Below are 14,620 nucleotides of genomic sequence, written 5' to 3' on the forward strand. Positions count from 1 at the left end.
TAAAAACTAACTTACTGACATTAGCTTTACAATAATAATCAGTAATGCTCAATGAACACACAAACTGTATATACAATCACTTTAAGTTATTTAATTCTTTATGACTGTATGACTCTCTTCAACAGCATCGCAATAGTCACCAAACAATCACATAAACGCCTTAAAGGTCCCGTTCTTCGTGATCCCATGTTTCAAACTTTAGTTAGTGTGTAATGTTGTTGTTAGAGTATAAATAAAATCTGTAAAATTGTAAAGCTCAAAGTTCAATGCCAAGCGAGATATTTTATTTAACAGAAGTCGCCTACATGGAACGGCCAGTTTGGACTACATCCCTCTACTTCCTTCTTTAATGACGTCATTAAAACAGTTTTTTGACTAACCTCCGCCCACAGGAATACACAAAAAAGGGGGCGTGGTCTTGTTGCACGGAGAAGAGCATGAGTTGTGTTTGTAGAGAGTGTTTGTCGCCATGTCGTCGAAACGGTGTTATTTTCATCCCGCAGTCCAATCACCTTTGTTTGGCCTTCCCAGGAACGCTGTACTTAGAGATCAATGGTTACAATTTGTGTTTAACTCGGTTGCCGAAAATTATAATTGTGGTATCCTTACTGCAATAGTTAATGTTGGACTGCAGTGCACATAATGGCCACAAGAGGGGACTATGTTTATGTATATGGCTGTTTTCCATATGAGGTACTCTTCTGAGTGAGTGCTAACGTTGTACATTTTCTGTCGCTGCTTGTGGAGATTAAAGAGTTCAGTCTCTCGGGAAATATTGTCTTTTGTGTTCATTCAGCACAACACCACAATAATCCACATGTAAAACTATATGCAGCACACGTTATGGTAAGTGGCGTGACCTTTCCGGGCAAGGTGCGCTCTCTATGGCTTTGGGTGCGCTAAGCTGCTGTCGAATCACAACACAGGAACCGCTGGCACAATCAGAACCCGTTACGTATTTCTGAAGGAGGGACTTCATAGAAAAAGGAAGTCATCAGCCCGTTTTTATGACAGTGGAAACAGCGGTATACAGATAAGTAAATTATGTGAAAAATACTGTGTTTTTTTACACACGAAACATGAACACATGTTATATTGCACACTATAAACACAATCAAAGCTTAAAAAAAACACGAAAAACGGGACCTTTAATAAGCAAATGTTACTCAGCTCTTTTTACAAACAACACTGAGCGCACTGTAGGCTACAATCTCTGACGATATCAAGCATTCTGTCATGTTCGATCCCTCGCGCAGCATCGGATCCGCGAGCGTGCGCAGAGTTGGGCTCATTCCAGCCGAGGATGCGCTGATGCGGTTATTTTTACTGATTTAAAATACATCAAACACACACATCAAATTCACAGTTCAGTCTTTTGAAATTGTAGGTTTTGCTTGTCAAGTACTTTACTACAGAGCAAACAGGAAGGCTGCCCATCTCAATTCAAATTCTAAATTCACTTTAATTTAAATGTTAAAACAAAAATAAATTGTATGCTATAATTCATTTATTTATTATTAGGGGCCAAGCACCGGAGGTGCTTAGGCACCTATTGTTATTGTTGGCGTTCCGTACGCTTATTCTTCTTCTTCTTCCGCTCTTGAAGTCTATGGAAGCCCATAGAACCGCTTGCGGGAAAGTTATGAAATTTGGCACACAGTTAGAGTCTGAGCTATGTCCATAGCAAATTTGGAGTCTCTAACTCAATCCCTTTAGCGCCACCAGCTGTCCAAATTTGCACTTATGTTTATGTTAATAACTTTTGAACCGTAAGGGCTAGAAACAAAATTCTTCCGCCATTTTGAATTTTCTGAAAAACGTACTTTTTCAAACTCCTCCTAGGCCGTTACTCTGATTTTCATGAAAATTGAATCAGATCATCTTCAGACCATGCTGACAAAAAGTAATGGAATTCAAGTCAATTCCTCAAACCGTTTTCGTAAAATAAGCGAACGAATTGTGCAAAGTGCTAGCGAAAATGGACATAAAGCTGTATCTCCGCAACGCTTTATCATATTCAGACCAAACTTGGTACATATCATCACAAGCATGACCAGAGGCATCATGCAGTGTTCCGGTGCAGCGCCACCTACTGGTGCGGAGATATGAAAAATCGTCATTTTTGCTTATAACTTCTGATGGTTTTGTCCAAAAATCATAAATTTGGTCTCGTTGGATTCGGGGAGTCATGCCGAGTCAAATGATTTCTAATTTTCCCATATTGGCAATTTTGGACGTCAGCCATTTTGAATATTGTGCTAAAATGCTGTATTTTACGAAAGCATTAGCGTATCGTTACGAAACTCGGTATGGGTCATCAGGACAATGCCTGAGAATTTTCGGACCAGCGCCACCTTGTGGTCAAAAGTTATAACAAAATTTACAAAAATGCTAATAACTTTTGACTGTATTCACCAATTGTAATGAAACTGGTCTCAGTAGATTCCTTGGCTCATGCTGAGAACATAGATATCAAATTTGCCATAGTCGGCTGAACTTCCTGTCCGCCATATTGTTTTTCTTTAAAAACCTACTTTTTCGAACTCCTCCTAGACCGTTGCTCCGATTTTCACCAAAATTGAACCGTATCATCTTCAGACCATGCCGACAAAAAGTTATGGATTTCAAGTCGATATGTCAAACCGTTTTCGTTTACCAGAGCAAAGAATTTGAGGCATGATGCAAAAACGACTTTTGAAGCTGTATCTCTTCAGTGCTTTGACATATTGACACCAAACTTTGCAAGTTTCATTGTCACCTCACTCTGACCATACCACAGCAATTTGGACACAGCGCCACCTATTGGTCAAAAGTGATGAGCCAGTAAATCCTCATTTTTTTATCATTTTTCAGCTCTTTTAGCTAAAATGATCTTAATAGGTCTTTAATTGCTCACTGCTGCAGTTAGCCTGATGCTCACAGTCGTGTTGGCTTGCTTCTTGTGCTGTTTTTGTGCTTGGCCCCGTAATTGCTGCTTGCAGCTATATTTATTATTATTATTGTGGTCGGCATATCGAGGGCTGCATTTACATTCGTGACGGGCCGCAGGTTGAGAACCACTGCTCCACACAGTGTCGCGTTGTGCGACTCGCGCCCAATTACGTCAAAAGTGTACACTCACTGGATGTCATGGCAACTGAATCACGGAGGAAAACTTTAAATATCTCGCCTTCGCTTTAATTTCGGACCATCTCCAAAAAGACATAAAACACTAAACAAATTATTTTGACAATGCTTTTATCAAAGTAGGAAATCCAGACTTTTAATCCCTTACACACAATTACTGCTGTTGAATTGGGATTGAATTCCCTCCGGGTCCGGATCCGGACCGGAGTCCGGACTTTGAGAAGTGCTGCTTTAAATCATCGATTTGGGCAGCTTTGAGCAGCACTTGAGGTTCTTATCCAGTATGAAAGATGAAATCCTTGCTGGTGTAGTTGTGTTTACAGACTTTGATGAGGCCCGCTCTTTGCGCTGTCCACTCAGTTGTCATCAGCGGGAAAATCTCTCTCTATGATTGCGATGGTTGGTTATTTTCACAGTTAGAATATGACGGCTGCACAAATAGATTTTTAAATGCTCACAGTTTTTATTATATTTCTTACTGTGGTATTGTAATTTCAGGCAGTGTGTGAGCAAAACCACCCTAGAATGAGAAAAATCCACCCAGTGTTTTTTTTACAATCTCGATAATTCATAAGCACTGTCTCAGAACGCCCTGTTCTAAGATTGCTCTCACTGTGACGTAGAATTGCGCTAAGCCCCACCCACGTGGTTTGATTGACAATCTGGTTTTGGCATAGACCCCGCCGTCGGTGATCTGTCAACCATCCTCCATTGTTTCAACGACAGCCGGTAATGTCTCCTAAGAAACATAAGTGTTCTGTTGTGGGATGTAATAATGAACATAGTAGTTTTCACTTACTTCCGACATCAGAGCCACTGAAAACGCAGTGGATGGATTTTATTTACGAAGGAAAGGCGCCACTCAAAATTCCAAAATACGTTTATGTTTGCGCGAATCATTTTTTGACTGACTGTTTTGAGAACGAAGGTCAATTCAAAGAAGGTCTTGCTTCAAAGTTAATCCTCAAGTGTGGATCGTTGCCTACTGTTCGCGATCCAACGTCACCTCCAGAAGAAGTAAGTGTATTTAATGTTTTTTGAGCAAATAGTCATTTCAGTCGATGTCAGTCAATTCAATAACAAATGCGTCTAAAGTTGTTGTCGTCGTCATAGAATGTCTGTGTATATAATTTAAACCTTGTTTTTATAGTGTGTATCTAACGTACTTCGCAAACGTTATCACAGTATTTGTGTTTGTAGTTTCAAAAAATTGCGCGAACGTTATCACAGTGTGTGTGTGTGTGTGTGTGTGTTGCACATCCATAATTGCAAAGGGGACGCGTTTAAAACTCTATAAGTACATAAATGTATCAAATAACCATTCAGAGACGTCCTGCTCCATTCTCAATTGTGTTTCTTCTGCCGGAGTCTCTTCATCATCTGGGTCTGATTCCGGTTCAAACATGTACGGCTGAATGCCATACAAAACAGCCATTCTGCTTCTACCGTATGCAAGTTACGCCCTCATCCAAAGGCAGGGCGGGGATATGCAGCTCATTTATATTTAAGGTGGTACACACCAAAACAGCTCTTTTTAAAACAGGCCCCAAAAATGACATTTTCAAATGGTTATAATAAATTAACTGTGGGGTATTTTGTGCTGAAACTTCACAAATACATTCTGGGGACACCCAAGACCAACATTACAGAGGAAGGTTAAGTTTAAAATAAAAATGTTTAAATGTAATATATTTTTCTCCTGGTCCTTATTTTAAATGGGTATTTTTTTAATTAATTTTTTTAACTGCCTATTTTGGGGCATCATTAAATATGCGCCGATTCAGGCTGCGCAGCCCCTTAAATTCTCCTGCTCCCTGCCCAGGGAGCTCGCGCTTGCCTTTAACAGCATAAACAAAGTTCACACAGCTAATATAACCCTCAAAATGGATCTTTACAAAGTGTTCGTCATGCAACATGTCTAATTGCATAAGTATATGGTATTTATTTGGATGTTTACATTTGATTCTGAACGAGTTTGATAGTGCTCCGTGGCTAAAGCTAACATTACACACTGTTGGAGAGATTTATAAAGAATGAAGTTGTGTTTATGAATTATACAGACTGCAAGTGTTTAAAAAATGAGTCTTGTCTCCGTGAATACTGTAAGAAACGATGGTAACTTTAACCACATTTAACAGTACATTAGCAACATGCTAACGAAACATTTAGAAAGACAATTTACAAATATCTCTAAAAATAACATGATATCATGGATCATGTAAGTTATTATCGCTCCATCTGCCATTTTTCGCTATTGTCCTTGCTTGCTTACCTAGTCTGATGATTCAGCTGTGCACATCCCGACGTCCTGCTTTTGTGTAATGCCTTAGCTGGCATATGCAAATATTGGGGTCGTGCATATTAATGATCCCGACTGTTACGTAACTGTTATGAGATTTATATAAGAAGGAGGAAACAATGGTGTTTGAGACTCACTGTATGTCATTTCCATGTACTGAACTCTTGTAATTTAACTATGCCAAGGTAAATTAAATTTTTAATTCTAGGGCACCTTTAAAACAAACAGCTTTGTCAAAATTTCGGCAGAAATACTTGAAATATCTTGGCATATATGGAGAACCACAGATAAATGCAATGCAACCTTTTGAGAATCTTTTTTTTGTACGACTATTTAAAACGTGTCTAACACATAGAGCACAATATACTATCAACATGGTAAATAAAGTTTGTGGCCTAATGGTTAGAGAGTTGGACTTGTAACCCAAAGGTCGCGGATTCGAGTCTCAGTGCCGGCAGGGCTGGGGGGAGTGAATGAACAGCGCTCTTTTCCACTCTCTTCCACTGTCACTCCCTGGTCACCTCAGCAAAAATGGCTGCCCACTGCTCTGGGTGTGTGTTCACGGTTTGTGTGTGTGTTCAATACTCACTGCTGTGTGTGCACTTGGATGGGTGAAATGCAGAGCAAAAATTCCGAGAATGGGACACCATACTAGGATACACGTCGCATCACTTATCAACTAGTCAGTTGTTAGACCACTGATGGCTGGAATACACAACACACCTTTTAAAATTTAAACAGTTTTTAATACTCCAGCCATCATACACTTGCAGACTTTGTAAATGGTAACAGAAGGAAAAAGTTGTTCCGAACACAACAAAATCAAGGAAACGAGCACCTCATTGCTAGGAGATGATTGGCAAATGAAAACAGTGTGTGTTCTAAAATCAGCTCAAAATATTCATCAGGATAGCATCATAGTCTAAAGCTGAAAAATCTGTGCCCATCTTACAATATGCAATTTTGTCTGTCAGTTCCGACTGCTGAACATCTGTATCCTGTCTCTGACTTTTAGCAACTAGTATTAATGTGTTCAGACTGAAAATCTGGTCAAAAGTCACATAGTGTATTCCAGCCTTAATTCGCTTGTTGATCGTCGTGACCCATCCCTACAGTCAACATGATTTGTCTCTTTTAGGGGTGTGACGAGACAGGTATCTCACGAGACGAGACTCGAGACTGAGTTCACGAGACGAGACAAGATTTTTACACACTATTTTTAAGAAATCCTCAATGGTGAAATCATGACTAGAAAAAATATTCTGCAGGTGTATTTGAAATGTTTTAACTAATAATCTTGTAATGAATGTCATTTCAGTTCTACTTTCTGAGTATGAATTATCATATGCAGTAAAAGACAACAATACTCAAGCACTGTAAAAGGTCAGCTAACTCAACTGACTTCTCTTCTGTATGATTTCAGTCTCTTCAGACCTTACTGTACATGATTTATGAGCTTCTACAACTTTTGACCTCCTAACTGAACTCCTTTCCACAAACTGATCATAGAAATAAAAACAGTATAAATAAAAATGTTAACACTTTACAATAAGGTCTCATTTATTAACATTAATGTATTAACCAACATCAACTAACAATGAGCAATATATTTGCTACAGTATTTATTAATCTTTGTTTATGTTAGTTAATAAAAAATAGTCATTCATTGTTAGTTCATAGTTTACAGTGCATTAACTAATGTTAACAAATGAAACCTTATTGTTTGTGCTTAATAAGATGAAGAGAAAACTGTTATTCGTTTTCATGGTAACACTTTACAATAAGTGCAACCATAATCACACACTCTCAATATTCAAAGTGCAAATAAGACCACATTTTTCTTTGATACAGAGCTAAGAGATGGTTACAACTACACTGCCCAGCCTAAAATAGCTTTCATATTGAGAGTTATCAACATCACGAGACTACTTTTCGCCTCGACGAGAAATCTCATCACAGTTTAGTCTCTTTTGATTGAAAAGCCACGGTAAACACAAATTAACTTAATTTGGCCTTTAAAACATGATTCATGTCAGTGTTCCCCAGTGTAATACGTCAAACTATAGTATTACCTTAGGCACTGTATTGTGAATGCAATGCAATACCCAGAGTTTCAACTTTGAAACACTTTCAACTTTTCAAACACTTTCAACTTTGACTCCATTTGTTGTTGACCTTTCAAAGCCCAGACAACAATTATCAAGAAAATCATGATGCATCAGTATGTAGCTTATGGCTGGTGGCCTGATCCTCTCGATAGATGACGTTGTTTGACACATCTTTTAATTATATTAATTTATTATTTAAAATGCTTATTCTTACTCCAGATTCATCGGATTGGAAGTATTTTTATCTTAATGGCTCTGGCCAGTGGTGGCAGGTCAAGGATGTCCATCTGACACATGTGTTCATAGACATGACAATTAAACAATTGCATTGACAGAGCATGAGAGTGTCATTTGTGTGAACAGCCCTCATCTGCAGTGCTGTTCATGTGGATGTCAAAGCACCACAGTATGCTTGTTTTGAGAGATGCATGCCTGATGCAAGTCATGTGAAAAGAACTTAAGCTTTGTACTGTAGCTTCAAAGTACTTAGTACGGTTGGGACTACAGCTTTTGACCTACAATATCTTGACTTTTGAAGATGGACAGAATAATTTTCCAGTAAGCTAAAGTCTGTTGAATGAAAGTTACCTCAAAGTTATTATACTTACCCCATGGGTGCCACCAGCACATTTACATAATCAACCACCCTTATTCTCCACAGTTAAGCCCTCCAACGGCTGTTGACCCCAGACACACAGTAACACACTTACAGACACAACACCACACCACCAAATCAGACACGCCTTTGTCATAAAAAGCTCTTGATCTCTCAACCTCTTCTGATGTGCCCCATACAACTCTCTTTAGACACACTCGTTTTTAATCCTTAAAAAGGATGTCTGCCATGTACCCCAATATGATGAAGGATGACTCCTGTCTCAAAGTCAAAGCCTGCACAACTCTGTTCATAGCGCTGATCCCCCTTGTGTATGGGGCAATTAGACAAAACCACCCCCATATCGGTCATAATTCGTGACCTATTAGACACAGATGAAGTCTAGAAATAAGTTCAAAACCACTAGAAGAGAAAAGGTCCCTAATTAGGAGGGTCGCATGCAGAATACTGCAGCCAAGATATGTTGGTTCCTTCATAACACATGGAAATGGTTGATGGAAGATCTAAAGAAGAGATACAGGCACTTGATTCAGAACCTTATAAGCTGCCATGTTGGCTACGTCCGAAAACGTAGTCAGCTGACTTGTTGCCTTGCTGCCTTATCAGGCAGTGACCTTTGTAGCACACAAAGGTACCTCACGAAACTAATTTCGGACAGACTTCTGAAGCAGCTGTGCGGTTTAATGAATGATCTACAGCAAAAGAGAGCAAGCTTTGGAGATAACTAAGCAAATATTTCATTATTACAATAGTAATTTCTCGCTAGAAATGACATCAGAAGTGTAAAACGTTGGTCAAAAACGTATATTTACACACAAACTGACCACTAACTGCAAATTTCAGATTGCATCTTTATTTTTTTAGCTCAACTGTCACAGACTGGAAAGCACATGATTGTGGGATATCAAAGGCAGCAGAAGATATGCTGCCTCTAAAAACTGATCAGATGAAGGTATCTCGACACAGGAAGTGAAGCTAATATTGGAATCTGACTTGTCTTGATGCTTTTTTTGCCTTGGAATGCATCCTCCGATTTTAAGTTTTCGAGCGGAGCCCATATTTCCTAAAGGGGCTGTAACCAGTCCCTCCAGGATTGCAGCATTTAATAGAAATTCAAACAAACTCCGCAATATTCGGAGAAGCTTGCAATTTTTCTAAATTGCAGCAGATTTCCTGCAGATTTGGGGTCTAGATGTGTCATGTGATGTCATTGCAACGTGCTTTCAGCCACAGCCCACTTCGAAGTAGGCTACATGTACACGTTACTACGGCAATGCATCTGTCACTCTCAGTCAGTCAACAACCGCAACCCCGCTCCCACTGTAAACATGCATGCTCTCTCTCTCTCTCTCTCTCTCGCGCACTCTCACACACACACACACGCACGAGCGTGCATGCTCTGAGTGACATAGTTTCCATCAGTCAGTTCTATTTATCAACACTGCCTGTATGCTGCATTAAAAGATACTCTATAAACAAGAGGCGAGTTGCAACATGGAACGAGTGAAAATGTAAATTCACTTTCTGACAATAGGGGCGCTTATGGAACAGCAGTAATACAACGGTTTCCAGGTTTTTCCCTCTTAAAACAGCAGGCTACTTCACGTTTTTGACACCGCTTGTCATGGAAAAGAAATGAAGTCAATGTTTTGAAGCCATTCAGATTTTTGTGTTTGCGATGGTGTTTAAGACTTTATAGAACTTTATAGTTTCGTTTCGTTTCTTTTGCACTTCTGTTGCACTAAACAGTTGTTTACTTTATACTTTATACATTTTGTGTATTCTTCAAAAGTAGGCTACTGTTTTAAGTTCTTTTTGTTATATTATAAAAATACTAACTTGCTAAATAATACTAAAATAATGCTAAAATATTACTAATCAACCCTGTAATAATCAATAGAAAACCTGTAATACTAATCAAGCCTGAAATAATTAATTAATATAGTCAGACCTTTGGACACAATATAAAAGAAAACTAATGTTTTGATACTTGATACAGGCTTTTATGGCCCATATATATATCATATAGTGAGAATATGGAGGAAAAAACACCTTAATTTTATTCAGAGGCCAAAACTGAGCTTAGTTTGGTGCTATTGCTATTTATATGCCCAAAAATGTACAGTATAGCAGATTACTTGCATAAAATGCATATAAATATAATTTGTCACTCTATATCTCCCAATAATATGTCTTTGTAAGATTTTTAAATGCTTAGTTTTATGATGAAAGCTCTGTAATTTTTAGTGTGGAGGGCAAAACATGATGCAATGCAAGAGAGATGAACAAATAAATGTTCGTTAAAAGCCTGTTGTTGTATCATATTTGATACATGAAATATACAAAATTAATTGACACCTTTAAAATATGCAAACTTTTCTAAAAAAAAAATGGGGAGCATCATCCATGCATATGTTTCTTTTTCTTTTTTCCTTGTGATGTGTACTGGATATCTCTGATAATTTCATCCACTTAAACCCTGTCCCTTTCTTACAATAGACTCAAAGCTTGCATTAAAGGGATAGTTCACCCAAAAATTAAGTTTATCTGCTTACCCCCAGGGCATCCAAGATGTAGTTGACTTTGTTTCTTCAGTAGAACACAAATGATGATTTTTAACTCAAACCATTGCCGTCTGTCAGTCTTATAATGCGAGTGAATGGTAACACAATTTATATGAGTGCGTTCAGCATTCGCTTACTGAGGTCTGATCGCGCTCTGACAACGGAAGTAATGTCTAGCACTTATTGAAGTATATGGGCGAGACATCACTGCCGTTGTCAGAGCGCGATCAGACCTCACTAAGCGAATGCTGAACGCAGTTGGACATAGTGGTGTATTAGAGGTAAAAAATTATATAAATAATGTTCGGTTTCTTGCACAAACTAATCGTTTTGTGTCTTAGGACATGTCATCACGAGCTGCAGGGTTTAATTTGGATTTGTCTATGCATATTTTTTGACTCTTATAAATTGTTACCATTCACTTGCATTATAAGACTGACAGATGGCAACGGTTCGAGTTAAAAATCATCATTTGTGTTCTACTGAAGAAACAAAGTCACCTACATCTTGGATGCCCTGGGGGTAAGCAGATAAACATCAAATTTTCATTTTTGGGTGAACTATCCCTTTAAGATTTGCCATCATCTAAGCAACAACCATTGGTTAGAACCACATTCCTACTGTCTGTTTTTGTCTATTTATTCTACTTCCATTGCATCACAACAATATTACATGTATCTTTTGGAGAGGCAACCACAGCATGAACTACGAACATTCAGTGCCAAAAAGTGTTGAGGGTTGAAAAAAGTTTCTGCCTATGTAGCACGTTCCAAATGAGTCACTTATGAGGTTTCTTACCAGTTAGCAGGTAAGCAGGGAGCCCATTAGGTGGTGGAAGATAGCTAGAGATGATATAGCTACAGAAAGATTCACTCCCTCAGACCCACACTTACATCCCTGAGACTCATCCATATATCATAGTGGAGCCAGCAGACAAGGATGCTTTGCTCTGCTTGACTTGAAAGACAAATAGCAAATTCAATCATGGCTGGGATCACATGGTCAAGTCTGTATTGCTAATCCAAGCAGCAATATCCTAATGCAGAGAGGGCAGCATGTGGAACGATAGCACACCAGCCTCAGAGAGCCAATCTGAGTCTGAGTTAATGAATGAAAAATAATTCTGTTAAGTGTGCACAATCATTCAGCAGCCTGACTCAGAATGGAAATAACACTGTTTATAGCTTGTAGATGGTGTGTAAGCGCATTTCTTTTTTCAGTGTGTTTTTTGGGCACACTGATCTGCTTTTTCTGGTTAGTGTGTTGCAGAGGGGGGAGACTTTGTGTTAGTAGATTATATTTTTGTCCCCATGAAGAGCCATAAAGCATGCATTTTACCATCTGTTGTGCTTTTTTTTTATTTATTTTTTTTTTTTTATTGTGCCACTCTGTTCCGCCCTGCTTCGCCTGAGGGTAAAGCGAGGTTTCTGCAGCTAAGCCTCTCATTCTATTATATGCCATAGTGCAGTACTGTTGGAGAGAAAGCTACTGCCATTGCTGCTCCCAGCCAACTGGGCCCAAATATATATCTCACAACCATCAGAGAGCTCACATCAGAGGACAAACAATAGAATCAGATCTGTGATAGACACATAGATGAATAAAATGCCTTAATGTGGGTTTCGAAAAAACAAATTGGAATTGCATTTCCTTTTTAAGACTAGCTAATTATATCAATTCACATTTTTTATTTAGATAGCTCTTTATACAATACAGATTTCAAAGCAACTTCACATTAATGTAATAAACAGGAAAAAAAGTGTTATAGTGAAATACTTAAATTATGTGACAAATTCAATTTTGGCCTTAGAGCAGAACCAGAAGACAATTGTGTCATTATACAGCTCAATTTAGTTCAATATCGCTCATCAAATATCACATATCAATATCACTCATCAATACATTAGGAGAAAGATATTTGCTTACAACATGGGAAATTACCTTGATCTTTGCCAATGGATAACCAGATAATTCAATCTATTTAATTACACAATGTGTCAAAAAATTTATCGCAAATTAATCACACATCAAATTTGGCTGAAAAATTACCCCGAAATATAATTTCAAGTCATTGTTGTGTTAAATGATAAAAGCATCAAATAGATATTTAAAAAGTAGCTTTAGAAAGAAATATTATATTAGATTCAACAAAGAACTTATTACACATAAACTTTTAGGCTACAATGACCATGAGTCCATGACGGTGATTAAATGATGACAAATTTTTAATTTTTTGGGTGAACTAATTTTATTTATTTTATATATATATATATATATATATATATATATATATATATATATATATATATATATATATATATATATATATATATATATATAATATTTTTTTTTTTTTTTTTTTTTTTTTTTTTGTATGGAATACATTTTTATTTTTTATGTAATAATACTCTAAATAGGACACTAAAACTGCCAGTAGGTGGCAGTAAATGTCTAAATGAGTAAGTTATTCGATTTGTTCAAACGGCTGATTCCTTCAGGAATGAAGTAAATGGCTCTCTTTATGAATGGGCCATTAAATCATTGGTTCCCCTGATTCGTTCAAAAAGCAAATGAATTCAGAAACACTGCTGTGTTGCTCGGAGACGGAAATAGTTCTGCTGATATAAATAAAAACTCATACAGGGGAATTTTAGGGGCATATAACTGCATTCTATTGGCTCCATCATGCTGTGATGTTGTTGCCCTGTATCATGTTCATCACCATCGACTGTATGAAATATCAGATGACCTATATAGGTCTGGGGCGGGGCGGGGCGGGCCGGGTGTGTTGATTTCGTTAATAATTTTAACGCGTTTTTTTCCATAACTAACTAAATTAACGTGTTAAATTGACAGTCCCTTTCTTTCTAAGTATATTGTGGTCTTGAATATTGGATTCTGAGAGCACATATCTGGTCTCATCTCACTAAAGTGGTGTCACACCTCATCACAGGAGAGAGCAGTCTTTCATAAAGTGGACACTATAGGGTAGATTGGAGCTTTGTTACCCTGCCTCTCATCATTGCAACGTTTATCATGTTTAAACATGCATTCCACACTGTTGGCATTACAACTATAATTATTGATGTCAAATATTGGCAAACAGACATTAAAAGCTATTTGAGGCTGTTGGGAAAATGATTCAGTTACTCGTCTTGGCCAATGTAATATCTGTTATATCTATCTCTTATAGAAATATCTATTTATCCATCTCATTCCCTCCTCCCATTTACCATCATTCTGTTATTATGCAATTAGGGATCACACTTATTTCCATTCAACAGAGCTCATATGAGGATGCACCGTTACCCAGGCAGCATTTTATCATGAGCTCAGATAACTCTCTGCTTCAAATGAGACATTTACAGAGAGACAAAGACAGGTAACATAAGGATAGTTTAGGCTCAGTTTCACCCTGACCTCCAGGTCTTTTTCACCCACATGGATAGCTATGTAAGTGGAGCTGCAGTGGAGGCCCAGGTGGTAAAAGCTCAGCCAAAGGTATCATTTACTGACAACGCGTATCTATTTGCAAACTACTGAATATTATATAGTTGTGCAATATTGGAGGATTAGACAAACTTCTTTGAGATCCTGGAACTATTTGGTGCAAGCTTCTAGGGCGATGCAGATCAAGATGTTACAGACTTTTTTCAGTGACATGTATTAATGTTTGAACCTGTTTTCCTCTTTCCCAGCCTATTCCCAACACATGGAAAACCATATCAGCCCTCCAAGTTATCTGAGCCAGCCGTTGCCCCCAGTGCATTCTGGACGCTACTCCCCGACCCCAAAGACCACAGTGGGGGAAGATGATGTTACCAGGTATTGTCTCAAAATTGGCTACATAAACCTCATGCACAGACTATTTTGCTACAATGCAACGAGACGAAATGCAACATGCAAT

General features: G+C 38.0%; 1 protein-coding gene across 12 annotated transcripts in view; it reads left to right on the forward strand.

Annotated features, from left to right (window-relative positions):
• Window positions 1-14,620, forward strand: part of dlg1b (discs large MAGUK scaffold protein 1b) — a 146,603-nt gene that overhangs the window by 104,846 nt on the left and 27,137 nt on the right. For all 12 annotated transcript variants that reach the window (XM_067363948.1, XM_067363950.1, XM_067363951.1 and 9 more), the window contains one exon: window positions 14,412-14,538. In XM_067363948.1, coding sequence (XP_067220049.1) covers window positions 14,412-14,538 — 127 coding nt within the window. The remainder of the gene's footprint in view (window positions 1-14,411; window positions 14,539-14,620) is intronic.

The sequence above is a fragment of the Chanodichthys erythropterus genome, chromosome 16, assembly GCF_024489055.1.
Source record: "Chanodichthys erythropterus isolate Z2021 chromosome 16, ASM2448905v1, whole genome shotgun sequence".
Classification (NCBI taxonomy): Eukaryota; Metazoa; Chordata; class Actinopteri; order Cypriniformes; family Xenocyprididae; genus Chanodichthys; species Chanodichthys erythropterus.